The sequence below is a fragment of the Pocillopora verrucosa genome, chromosome 3 (assembly GCF_036669915.1).
Source record: "Pocillopora verrucosa isolate sample1 chromosome 3, ASM3666991v2, whole genome shotgun sequence".
NCBI lineage: Eukaryota > Metazoa > Cnidaria > Anthozoa > Scleractinia > Pocilloporidae > Pocillopora > Pocillopora verrucosa.
In genome coordinates this window covers 5,298,932-5,312,504 of record NC_089314.1, presented here as the reverse complement: position 1 = coordinate 5,312,504, position 13,573 = coordinate 5,298,932, and the positions used below count along the sequence as shown (strand labels likewise).

General features: G+C 36.7%; 2 protein-coding genes across 2 annotated transcripts; both read right to left on the bottom strand.

Moving 5' to 3' along the window:
• Positions 1 to 158: 158 nt before the first annotated feature.
• LOC136279442 (uncharacterized) lies at positions 159 to 2,428 on the bottom strand. Its single transcript, XM_066163213.1, has 2 exons — positions 2,295 to 2,428; positions 159 to 2,120 (listed from the first exon to the last, which is right to left on the bottom strand). The coding sequence occupies exon 2, from the start codon at positions 2,060 to 2,062 to the stop codon at positions 1,070 to 1,072; it is 993 nt and encodes a 330-aa protein (XP_066019310.1). The 5' UTR covers positions 2,063 to 2,120; positions 2,295 to 2,428; the 3' UTR covers positions 159 to 1,069.
• Positions 2,429 to 2,712: 284 nt separating this feature from the next.
• Positions 2,713 to 13,356, bottom strand: LOC131796498 (uncharacterized). Its single transcript, XM_066163212.1, has 7 exons — positions 13,246 to 13,356; positions 8,695 to 9,634; positions 6,867 to 6,936; positions 6,025 to 6,114; positions 5,169 to 5,258; positions 4,175 to 4,450; positions 2,713 to 3,734 (listed from the first exon to the last, which is right to left on the bottom strand). Exons 2-7 carry the CDS (start codon positions 9,574 to 9,576, stop codon positions 2,713 to 2,715), a joined length of 2,430 nt encoding a protein of 809 aa, XP_066019309.1. The 5' UTR covers positions 9,577 to 9,634; positions 13,246 to 13,356.
• Positions 13,357 to 13,573: the final 217 nt, after the last annotated feature.

Genomic DNA, 13,573 nt, shown 5'->3' with positions numbered 1-13,573 from the left:
ACTTGGCAAATTTTTGAATAGGGGAGGGAGGGGGTAGGCTTAAGGCAAACTCATCACCTTAAGCCAATAAGGCAGGGGGGTGAAGGCATGCTTAGCAGGACTTTTTTCTTTTTTCTTTTTCTTTTTTTTTTTTCAAAAAAAGTCTCTCCCTCTGTGTGTTCCCTGATGATGACAGAAGTATGAAGTAGACTATGGACAACTCATATGCCAATTTGAGGAACTATACTATTTTTGACCATGGAGGAAACTGTTCTACATCAATATCTATCAATTTTAGACTTTAGGTAGGATGCAATGAAATGTTATTTTTTCAACGTAAATTTTAAAAGAAAACATCCTATGGTGACCTGTTCACAGACCATCCACTTTGTCTTGGCTCATCGTTTAGAGCACTGTTTTCAGAGCCCGTCCACGTATCTGCATGCTATGATCGTATTGAAAAATACTTTTTTTCAAATATAAAAACTGCTCTTGTTTACATATTTGCCTTCACTAATTATGGAGACAAAATGAATTTAAGCTTATCTGAAGCAGACTCGTGTTGATTTAAACTTGACACGCAATTTCGTAGTGACGTGAGGGAAAATGTTATAAAGATATGGTAATGACTTGAGGAGAAGTCGAGAAACCGTCTTTTTATTAAGTCTTAGACGAGAACATTATTCTCTTCGTTTTTTGTGCTCCGCAAGGACTCTCGCTTCGCGCACTCGACACTATGCGCTCCTCTCACGTACCAAAATAAAAATGAATAAAACTTGGAAGGCTGATCCAATTCCATGAATTTTTAATTACCTATTGAAAGTTTTTCATACATTCGAACCTTTCTCCGTTAAAAATTAAAACATTAATTAATAGTTCTTGATTCTAACCTAAAATAAAATGTAAACTCTAGTCATCTAACAAGTAGCTGGAGACAAGTTCCATTGCCTGTTGTTACAATTGACATTCCATGACGTCAGGCAATGTAAGTGGCAGACGTGATACTTAAGTGACGCGATACTAAAGACAATCATTCCTTCTGTCAGTGCAAACGTCTGTGTCCTTCACTTGGTGAATGAACTTGGCGTTATCAATAAAAAACATGAACCCGAGGCAGTGCTTTTTTCACCATAGAGTGAACCGTGTCCTTGTCACCCAGTGGATTGTCATATAGGCTTAAGTATCTCAGCTCTGAGAAGAATTTCCAATTATCCAACAGCTCACGTAAGCCCCGTTCATTCAAATTTAAACGCGAAAGTTCTAAATCACGCAAACTGGGTAAGAAACGACAACCTCCTGTGTTGAACGTAAATAATTGTGAAACCAGAGATGTTCTGTCAAATCCTGTTGGTGATGCCTCAATCTCGTTTGTTTCTAGAAACCCTCTTTTCGGCCCAGATATCGAGAGCTCACGTAAGGACGACATTTCAGAAATTGACCGACCAAGCGCGGCGGCTGTGACTGGAGTCAGTTTAATGCCACGCAGTCCCAGTTTCTCAACAGTCTTGTGCCTGATACTAGAAACCAGTTTGTTTACTGCTTCAGCACAACAGCCATTTAAGATAAGGTAAAGGGAGACTAGATTGTTAAACTGTGGTAACAAACCAGCGAGCTTCGTTACGTCGGCTGACGTCAGTGACGGCCAGCCAATAGGAACTAATAGGAAAGAACCAAGGTGTACCCGACACGTACGGGTGTTTGGTACATATTGAAGAAGTTTACAAGTATGTTTAGTTACACTCGGAAATAAAATATGTTTTAAATTCTTACAATCTCTAAAAATGGTAACAAGACATTTCATCGTTTGCTCGTTGACACCTGTATAATTGTAAAGAAAGCTTAGATATTTCAAACAGAATCTCTCTGATGACGAACTTGTGGAGTGGGATGGAGTGGAAGTCAAGTTGGTGACATCAAATAAGTCAACATGGTCATTACAACACAGGAATAAACGAGTAATGTAAAAAAACACCTGGCCGTTATGGTAATGAAGAATGCACGTGAAATCACACGGAGTACATCTGATAGCTTCAAACTTTCTTAAAAATTCCCCAACTGCGACAACCACTGAATTCTCAGTCATCCTAAGGGGAACGTCCAAACAATTGAGAAACTTGATAGAATCGTATATTTCCAACAATCTAGAAGAAAAAAAAAATTACGTCTCTATTAAGAGTAACTCCATTTAAAATTCTCCGTTCGGGTATAATTTCACGAACTGATCCTCTCTCAACAAAGATTATCCCATCAGTGCAATTTAAATAATGTCTTAAGACTTCAGTTTTGGATTGAACTTCACCAAATGAACTATTTACCAGGGTAAAATAACACTGGCGCTTCCTTGTAATGTCACACAGTGGCTCGTCTGTCCCATCAGGTATCATTTTTGACAAATCCAGTTCTGAGTCAGAAATTCTAACCGATTTCAAATGTTCAAAAATTTTCACTGCTCCATCATCAGACAAACCGCAAACAAATTGAAAAACATTTTCTAAGGATCTACAGTCGTCCAAAGTTCGGGTGCGGTCATTAATTTCACCGAGATTTCCTTCAGGGACACATCTGTAGTTAATATACCACGCTGCTAAGAATTCTTGTATGCTCTTGTGAATAAACGATACCATCCCTGCTGGTCGAAGATTCTCTGAGTACTCACTGACTTGAAGTAAGCCTATAATCCGACTTTCTTCGCAAATCCGGATGGCATGGGACAGTTGATCATACTCAAATACATTATCGTCTTCCATAAGACATTCTAACGCCACCTTTCAAATTTTTAGCCAGAATCTCTTTGAAATCTTCAACTTTGCGAAAGTTAGCAGGAAAACATTTCGCTGCATTATGATTCAAAACGTACTGAACGATTTCAATGTACAATGTTGTTTTGGAGTCAGGAAAGCTCTGTACGCTTCCTTTTTTCCACAAAGTGCAAAAGAACAGGAGAAGTAGCGGAACTCTCGCCAGATCGTACAGGTTTCTCTCGTAAAGATGATCCTGTAATGCGCCGGCTTGTGTTTCGTCACCAAGCATTCTGACCATAAAGGAGTAGCTGTCCTCTCCACTGAACCCAGTGATCTCAGCATGCACGTTCTTAAACTCTTTCAGCTCATCCGCTTTGGAAATTCGAGTTGTTATCAACACACAACAGTTTCTCAGCTTGTTTCCTTTGAATATCTCAAAGATTTCAGAGTTGCTTCCGAAACGATATTCGTCGTATCCATCAAAAACGAGGAGAACTTTGTCTTGGTTGTGGGTGATGTAACTCAGCAGACCGTCCTTCATGGCTGTGTCCTCATCGGCAAAAATATGGGAGGCGCTTATGATATCTCTGAGGTTTTGGTATTTAGATACCTTTTTGAGATCAATAATAACAGCAAGCTCGAACTTCTTCAGGATAGCTCTCTGTTCATCTGTCAACCTGTTTTCGTCAAGTTCAGCCCAGTCCATAGCCAGTTTCTTCACAAACGTGCTCTTCCCAATTCCAGTCTGCCCTTGCAAGAGTATCCTGTTTGAAGGCAATCCGTTCTTGTTTTCAGCGAGCACATCAGTGTAGTGATTCAGTCCAGCCTGTGATGACCCAGCTGGGGTTTGTTCTTCTTTCACCAAGGACAGTCGAGTGTAGATCTCGTGAATATTCACGGCACATTTCTTGGACCACACAGAGGTTGGCACCGTGGCGGTTCTTTTGTAATGCTCTGCAAGTTTACGCCGGCAGATTTTCACATCAAAATGATTTCTGGGTACGTCTGGTATGTCTGTTTCAAGAAAAAAAAAATCCCGATTAAAAACAATCATTAAAATGATGAATGTTCACCCATGATACATTTCAATGGCATGTACAATTTAAGACTAATTGTGAACAGCTGGGTCTCAGGCTTAAGGTATGACGTCAGAATCTGTTAATGGACAATTAAACAACCTACCACCATAATCCCCCCCCCCCCAACCCACCCATCATTTGTAAACTGATAATGAAATATTTTAACTGCCTGGTTTTGGGTCACAGATGGGCTTAATTTAAGTGTCTGCATGCGTCCACTTAATAGCGATGTCCTCTTAAAGCAGGTTTGGTTTACAGTAAACATGGGAAAAGGAAATCAAACTTTGGTCAGCGTCTGCTTAGTACAAAATTCACTGTCACGGAATAAATCATTTCAATTATTTCTAATTAATTAAAGTTTTTGAAAATAATTACCATGATTGTCACAAATTTGCTCTGCTAGGTCTTTGCGCTGCACGCGTTCATCCTGTAATGCAGCATTCAAAATTTGATAAGTTGCTGCAGAACTATTCTTCTGTTTCCAGTGCATTAACATGGCGTATCCTCTCTTCTCCAAATCCTTGTGTCTTTGTTCTATATTCTCTAGTTCTGCCTCCTCGACTCCCAGGCGACGCCCAAGCGTATCCCACTTGACACCAATTCTTTTGCCTAATTTCTGTAGTTCATCATTTGTTGGTGTGCCTTGTTTTACTACAGTAAAGAATAAATTATGTTACTGGGGTCTTGTCCATGAGATAAACAAATCACATTAAAGGAAACAAACATTTCCAACTTAGTTCAATTGTGCCAATCAGTGCTCAGGATCACCGCAAGCAAAAATAGCGAAGAATTTAGAAATCAAATCTTACTGGTCACATTTAAGTAGAGGCTGACTCTGGTAATAAGTAACAGCCATAGATAATAAAATAACCCAACACATAACTCAGGCCTGGAGCTCATTCAAGATAATCCAATGTAGCATCATCTGTGCTACTCACCAAAGCTTTTACTAATGTTTGGAGAATTAATTAAATCATGTATCCCAAGCCCTATGCTGCTACCATAACACCAATGAAAAAGAATGATACCATTGTGTGATATAGTATGATATATAAGTAAGATACTGTATATAAACACACACACACGGGTGCACATGCACACACATGCACACCACCCATAATCCTCTAGTTGACTGCTCTGTAAAAGGACTACACCAAGCAACATGCATCACAAAGAACATCAGGGTTAACTTTTATCTCCATCAACTTCATATTGACAAATTGCCATGTAACTTATTTTTCTATGACCACTTATCATCTCCTAAAATGAAATCTCTAACACAAAATTTCTGATAATCTTGAATCTTCTATTCAGCAACATTATAATTAAAAATTTCTATAGTATTAGGATTCAGTCATAGCCAACAAACCTGCTAAGTCCCCAGAAGCAACTTTTGTTTGTTTAGGATCCTGGTTACTGCAGCCAGGGGACATTCTCCTTTTTCTCCTCTTTCCTTTTCCTGCAAAAAAAGAGGATTTCATCTGTTAAATAATTTCACTTATGCCTTGGAACACAGTAAACTATAAGAAGATCTAATATATAGAGGGGAAAAATGGGATACAACTATGCTGCAGAGTAGACTAATCTACAAATTTTCTCTTTTCAAATTACTTAATAGTTAACATATTTTCAGCATGTGGCTTCTAATTTTGTGGAAAATATCAGCTTGCAAAAATACAAGGCTGTTGCACAGTTTAATTCAGAGGAAAATAGGGGCAACATTTTGAAGTTGCCAGTATTAACAAATTCAGTGAAAGTGCAACAAAAGATAGTAGACTTAATCAACTACAACAAAAGCAAAAGCAAAAAGGCAGAATAACACCACTTCATGTGAGAAAACAACAGGCAATACAATTAATAAATCAAAAGGAACATTCAAACCAGAGATAAACAAAGATTTAAGGTAATAATCAGATAAATAAGCTAGCTGTTAAAAGCCATAAAATATTCTGAGGGGGAGGAGAATGTTGTAATAATGAAAACATTGATGTAATTCAGTGAACCAATCATATTTGAGGACTTTAAAAGTGCAATGTTAAGGGTTTATCATAAGTGCATTTCTTCATTTACATCAACTTCATTTTGATAAATTTCCTAAATAACTCCTTCTCATCTCCTAAAATTAAATCTCATACACAAAATTTCTGATAATCTTCAATCTTCTATTCAACAGCATTATAATTAAACACTTATACATTATTGGGATTCAATCATAGCCAACAAACCTGCTAAGTCCCCAGATGCAACTTTTAATTGTTTAGGATTCTGGTTACTGCAGCCGGGGGACATTCTTCTTTTTCTCCTCTTTCCTTTTTCTACGAAAAAGAGGATTTCATCTGTTAAATAATTTCACTTACGCCTTGGGACACAGTAAACTATAAGAAGATCTGATATATAGAGGGGAAAAATGGGATACAACTATGTTGCAGTGTAGACTAATCTATAAATTTTCTCTCCCTTCAAATTACCTTTAGTTAGTTACTTATTTTTTGCATCTGGCTTCTAATTTGGTGGAAAATATCATCATGCAAAAGTACATGGCTGTTGCACAGTTCAATTCAGAGGAAAATAAGGACAACATTTTGAAGGTACCAGTATTAACAAATTCAGTGAAAGTGCAACAAAAGGTAGTAGACTTAATCAACTACAACAAAAGCAAAAAGGCAGAATAACACCACTTCATGTGAGAAAACAACAGGCAATACAATTAATAAATCAAAAGGAACATTCAAACCAGAGATAAACAAAGATTTAAGATAATAATCAGATCAAACACGTAGCTGTTAAAAGCCATAAAATATTCTGAGGGGGAGAAGAATGCCCTTAGGTAATAATGAAAGCATGGATGTTATGCAGTGAACCAATCAGATTTGAGAATTTTAAAAGTACAATGGAAAGGTTCAATCATAAGGTATTTCTTCACGGTCAGGATGTGAAATGCAATACTAAATTCATGAGCCTGTTATTGTGGAGTATTGTGTTGTAAAATACACTGGTGTAAGCATGGTCATTAAAGTTAACAGTTTCAGGCATTGTCTCCACATTCTCATATTTAGGAGCAACTCACCTGCTGACATTGAAACACTGCTTGAGTCAGTTTGTACTGCACATAATGGCAAAGGTCTTGAACAAGAAGCCTAGAAACAAAAGAAACAGATGCACTGTCAGAAGAACCCTTTTTTTACTTGAACCTGGTTAACTCAAACCCCCACCCACTTAAACAAGATGCAATTTCCCTTAGGTTTGATTCCAGTTTTCCAGTCATTTACCATCAGCTAATTCAAACTTGCTTAACTCAAACTCAATGTAAACTAAAACTAATTTGACTTTCCCTTTCCTCAAATTCACCCTAATAACTCAAACTTTAAGAAAAAATGTTGGTTGATTATAATGTCGAATTGTCAGAACATAGCTGAACATGATGACATTCATGAAATTGAAATACATATAACTTAAAGAAACAAGACTTGTAAAAAAGCTCTTATAAAACGGTCTAAATGTATGAAAATGACTGTTGATTGTGCAGGAAAGGAAAAAACATGATTTTTTAAATTAATTATTAACAGGACACAAACCACCTTTAACTTCTACTGATTTTTTGTTTCCCTTGGGAGTTTGAGTTAGTGGTGTTGCACTGTACATCAACATCACAGAATAATTCAAATGTGTGCAAAGATATTTTAAAGTTGCATTCCATTTATTCATTTCAAACTCCTCTTCTCTTAAGTGCACTGTCTCAAGAGCTAGGTCTATCAAAGCTATTGATAACTGATTGCCAGTGAACTCAATCAGCTCCATGAGCCAGTCATGTGAGTGATTTAATTCTGATAAGCATGCAATGCCAAGGAAGCATGAATTATAAAACAGATAAATAAGTAAATACTACCCAGTAAATACTAATGGAATGTAATTAGAGGAGAAATCTGAAAAAGAAAAGAAATAACCACACGAAAACTGCCAAAAGACAAGCAGAAATGAAAACCACAATCAAACTCAGAAGAAGATCAAACCAAGACCAAACTGAAGGCAAATGTGGAAAATAACTAACAAGTTTAAAGAAAGAAATGAAGTTATTCAAAGAGCAAATAAATAAGAGGAAACAAAGAGTAAATCAACTACTGTGGTTTTTCATTGAACTTCATGGAAGAAGTGATTTGGATTTGTCTCAGACTCAGATTAAAAACAGCCAGAGTGTAAGGTGGGATGTTGTTAAAATTACTCATTCTGTAAAACTACTGAGAAGACATTTAATGTTAAAAACCCTACTCATGCTACTTGGCATCAAGTGGTTTTGTACCTAAGATCATTTCTCACCAAAATTCAGTAGATTTGTACCCAGTTTGAGTTGGTTTGTAACCAAACTACTGGTTGATTTGTACCCATGCCAATAAACATTCATTTGAAATACCTCACATGCAAGTGTGTGAACAGATATCACTTGTTGTGTACAACAAGTTAGTGGAGTCAAGCAAATAAGATAAAAACAAAATTCTGTTGTGAATAATATTATTGACTAGCACAAGATAAGTGTGATATCTTTAATAAAACAGTATGTTGTTTATACCTGTGACTATTTTCACAATTATAACAACTAGTGTAAGTGTGATTTTTTCCTCTCTTTGGTGGTTGCATGTCAAAAATGGATGCCACATGTATAAAACCTATTTAGTGTGGGTAACATTGCTATTTAAAATGAGAAACCCACCTTACTTTTAATTAATTATATGTAACAATGGAAAACACTCTCTATGGAAACTCAACTGACTGGGTATGAATCGACCTAGGAGGGTACAAAATGATTGGGTATGAAATAACAGTGCAGGGGTACAAAACAACTAGTAACATGCTAGATTATTTGACATCAAAATACAACATGCAAAAGTAAAAATTCTCACCCCATTTGCAGGTAAAGAAGCTGCAGACCCTCTGGGCATTGGGTATGTTGATTGTGCCAGAGTACTTAATGCTCCTGATGATCGAAAAGCTGACATTGCTGGTACATTAAAAGGTCTGAATATTGCAGTTGAAGTGTTGACAGTTGACTCCCCTGCTGTCTGACTTTCCCTCCTGTTGTCCATAGGTAGCTGTGGTGATAGGTTCACACTTGATGTCACATGAGTGTCCCTGAAGTCAACTCTTGGGATAAAGCCCATGGGAAATGACTGAGAATAATCATTAACTCTTGACAAAGTTGAAAAGGGGCTACTGGTTGAAAAACAAGCTGATGCAATTGAGCTGTCTTGCACCAAGGGAACACCATGACTCAACTGTCTATCATCCATAGGTAGTTGTGGTGGAATGTTAATACCAGCTATAAAATGTGAACCTGTGAAATCAGGCCTGGTGAAAACATTTGTGTAGGACAGCTGTGGGTAATCAACAACTCTTGATAAAGAAGCTGAAGAACTGGATGACACTAAAGAGGTTGATGAAGAGAAAATGTCTTGTGAAAGAGGAAAATTAGGACTGAACATGGTAGTCATGTTGTCAATAGCAGACTCCCCTTGTGTCCAACTATTCCTCCTATTGTCCATAGGGAGCTGTGAAGGTCTGCTCACAACAGATGGCATGTGACAATCTGCAGAGTCAGTTCTGGTGACAAAGTGCAATGCAGGCAACTGTGAGTTTTCAGCAATTCTCAAAGCTGATGACAAAGAACAATAAGAAGATGATGAAACAGTAATGTCTTGTGATGAGGGAGGTTCATCAGGTCTAACTATGACTTCTACATCAGCAGGTGACTCCTCCATTGTCTGACCACACCTATAACTCTCCATCAGTAGAGCAAGTGTTTCACTTTCCCATCGGGCATATAAAGTGAAAGCTACCAGATCTCTGGAAAGCAAATGAGATAGCATGAGGATGCAGTTTTGATTACAATTAATTCAAGCTTAATTTTTTAACTTATTTAGGAAATACAGATTACCTGTCATGGGTTTTGCGGCTGAGTGTTGAAGGAACTTAACCTGGTTTCATGACAGGAATTTATTAACCCCCCATTCCCAGCCCCTCTGCCACCATAATCTATAATTTGTCAAATATTCCCCTCTGCTGATAGTTTTCAGATATTCCTCTATACTCTTGGGCTGAGAATGACACTGTGAGAGGTAAGTGTCTCCTCATCCTCAACATTCTAACAAGAATCCACTGCTTCCAGTTCAAATTAGAGTTCGGAATGTTGTGGATGGATCAAGGAAAACCAGTATAATTATAACCCCATGTTGTTTGTTGGAAAATGTATTGTTTATTGTTTGTAATGTATTAAGAAAAATTTTTTCTTAAAAAAAAATATCATGTCAGCCTTTTTCTCAGTTTTTAAAACCTAATTGACTTAATACATGCAAGAAGTATCCTTAATATAAATAACTGTGAGTAAATACAGGAGTATGTATTGTGCCAGTGAGTTATTTATGACTCATAAATGTAGGCTAAAAAAAGGCGAACAGCTTTGCAAGTGGTGTTTTTCTTCAAGTCCAAACTTTATCCTTATGTTTGCAAAATTAACCATAGTCTTGAAAAGATAATAAATGGTTGCCACAATCATATAATTCTAAAATTCACTAATTCACTAAAGTTTTTATGACTAAGTGTCAATTAGCAATTTCATTTATGAGTATTGAACTCCGAACCTTCCCTCACAGCTGTCCTCTCCACCTTTAAAATTTATACCTTTAGCATGTTACATACAGTTTATATGAACTGATAGTTCCTCAGAGTAACATAGAAAAGGACTGATTTTCTTGGAAACACAACATCAGCTTATTATGCAAATTTATTTTCCAATGTACCAATCCAATAACTTTCATGTCCATGAAATGTACCAGATAATTTAAAATGTTAATAAACAATGAAAATAGAAGGAAAAGAAAATGCATGATTTCATTCACAAATGAACTTGAACTTACATTACAAAGGGAAACGATGTAGTGATCAGCAGTCTGTCAACTGGACACAAGGAACATTGCCAAGATTAGCAACTTCATATGTTATTTTCTTGAAATTTAATCTTTTTTTAAATTTCAAATTTTCTGTGACCTGTGGCAGTAATAATTTCCTTTAAATCTTTGAACAGCAGAAAAATGGCACCAAGAAAGAAGGCATTATAGTGAGTGCCAAGATTGCAATGGAGGCCATGTTGTTTCATCAGATCACACTGTCTCAAGAATAGGAACTGTACAGTCAAAATGTCCCAATCCTTGCACACATCTTGAGGTATGTGTGGAACACAGAATCAATTCAAACATCTTAACCTAAGCCTGTTAAATCATGCATTAAGTTATACACAAGGCTGCAAAATGGCTATAAAACAAATTTGTCCAATTTTACCAAAATTCACACAAACTCAATCAATTAAATGGCTTGAAAGCCTGGCACCTACTTCTAAATTTCAGAGTATCAAATTGAAAGAATAAAATAGTGCAAATTACAGAAATGATAGAATGAACATTTAGATTGATATTAGGAGAACCAGATCATGTGTGCTATTGTTAGTGTCAACCGATACATCAACTGATACATGACAATGCTCATCAGACTTTTAATTCTCAACTTCTCTCAGTGACTACCCTACTCTGGAAGATTTCCTCTGAACAGATGCACAATAACATTGACTCTATTTGTCATGACACCATCTCCATAAAACCGTGCGCATCCATGCAAATTTGGCTATAAGAGAGGATTAAGAAGAACATACAGAACAAAAACTGCATGAAACTGGTCACAGCAATTAAGAATAAAGACATTTTTAAACTTTCATTAACTTTTCTAATAGTGTTATCCTATTTTCTTAAAAAGTGGCTTGGCTGGCAGTGAGTAAATATGAGTGAAGTTTTAAGGCATGCTTCAACAGCCCCTCAACCAAATATCAACTGATAATCAACTCATACTTGGTAAAGTAGCAGTGAAGCATCAGTGAAGTGTTCAAGACATGTCAATGGAGAATATTGATATTTTTTGATCAAGATATCACACAACTGTCAACTTGTATAAATTTGGTTTCTAAAAGACATTTAAACTTTCTTTACCAGCCTAGTAAAATTTCCATGCAAAAATTTCAGCAAGCTCATCCACTGAGAACACATCAACAAATCTCAAACAGTGCAGAAAGTTGAAATTGAGTGCAGAAAGTTGAAGTAGAGTGACAACAAATTTTAATTACATTGACCAACAAGAAAGTTGCAAAAGCTCATTAAAACCAAGTGGCAGATAGGTTAGGAGTATATAACAACATTAAAATTTGGAGTTTGAAAGAGAATGCTTGGAGCAAAAACAACTCACACAGCACAAAAATCAACTGGCTTGAAGTCTAGTAGTCTTTGTATTTTAAAGATGGCACCAAAGTTAAATAGAAAAGAACAAACCAGGGACCCTCAACAAAATTTTCTGAGGGATTTATACAACAGTTCATAAGAAAGAGAGGGAGGATTACATGCCTGAGCCAGTCTGTACAATGCTAACTGCTATTGACAGTACATAACAGAGAAAGAGTACAAATGCTCGATTACATTATTTGTGACAGTAAAATGTTTGCATGTATATCATCAACAAGAAATCCCATGCATTCTCTTGAGCAATTTGGGAAAAATCAGTAACGGTAAATTTTCAAAGACTGAAAATTATTATTAAGTCTTTGTCTAGTCTTTGAGTGTGAGTGTGGACAGAAAGTACATGTATATGTGCAAAGTAATGTGATAGAATACTCCAGAATGTTTTGGAATATGCACGTGCTTAGTCTTGTTCATGGTGATTTCATGTTCACGGTGATTTAAAAGACTTTTCAAGACTATATATACTCATCATATTACAGACTTTACAACTGGTGCTTACATCAAGCTGTTGATGTCATTTCTCAAATAATAAAAATTAAGCTGTGTATTGCAGAGTACAAGTACAGTGATTACGTTCGTACGCGAATTGACGAAAACAAGCACCGTGCTATTAGTTGTATTCCACTGATTGCAGAAACCGATCGATATTCACTTAAGTTATATAAACAAAGCTACTTGGTAAATTTTGGATCAAACAAGGCAAGAGCTGAGACAAAACAAAACAATTCAGAGACGCTGTGGGGAAAATCATGCCGTTTAAGCACAAGTAAAGGCTGGGGAAATGTACTTGACGAAGTCGTAACCTGGCCAGCCCTTGCTCCACTGCGGAAGTGATTTCATTTGTTTGCTTCGGTGATCTAGCGCATTGCCTAGTGTTCTCTTTTTCAGGCAGTAACCGGTAACATTTACCGCCTGTAGTACCTCTTATTACCGTTTAAAATTTCTAGGAATTCTTGAAAATTCAACAGGTAAAAGGATTGCTTTACCGGTTTGAAAATTTATTTTACCTGTCATGCTTAAAATAAGGGAGAACACTGAAATTACCGCAAATAAAATTGAACATAAACTCTCTGAAAGAGAAAATCACTATTACTAAGCCTTATGTATGAGCACATATACCTTAAAACTTTGAAAAACCAGTCGTATACAGCTTTGCAGATCAAAGGTTGCTCAAGTACAACATTAACCGAACAGGTACTCTAATGAAACACCCCTAAGAAGCTACTCTCTCTTGAAGTATGTTGTCCCAGCCCCTGCGCGATCGAGTCTTTCCGTCTCTGCCCAATCCAGTTGAACGATTCATAACCCGAGCCCTATTCTGTGTTGCTAATCATAGCATGTAAGTGATGCCAGTGGATTTTTCTTTCTTTTTTCATTATAAAATAAAAACAAATGGCACAAATTTGGATGGAAGCAGTTTACAATGGGGTGGAGTGGGAGGGGTCTA

Excerpts from the sequence above, each read along its gene's own strand:
- LOC136279442 (XM_066163213.1), bottom strand. The coding sequence starts at position 2,062 with ATGACTGAGAATTCAGTGGTTGTCGCAGTTGGGGAATTTTTAAGAAAG.
- LOC131796498 (XM_066163212.1), bottom strand. The coding sequence starts at position 9,576 with ATGGAGAGTTATAGGTGTGGTCAGACAATGGAGGAGTCACCTGCTGAT. Across the intron at positions 6,115-6,866 it reads CAGTGTTTCAATGTCAGCAG|AAAAAGGAAAGAGGAGAAAA; the intron begins GTGAGTTGCTCC and ends TCTTTTTCGTAG. Across the intron at positions 3,735-4,174 it reads GCAAATTTGTGACAATCATG|ACATACCAGACGTACCCAGA; the intron begins GTAATTATTTTC and ends TTCTTGAAACAG.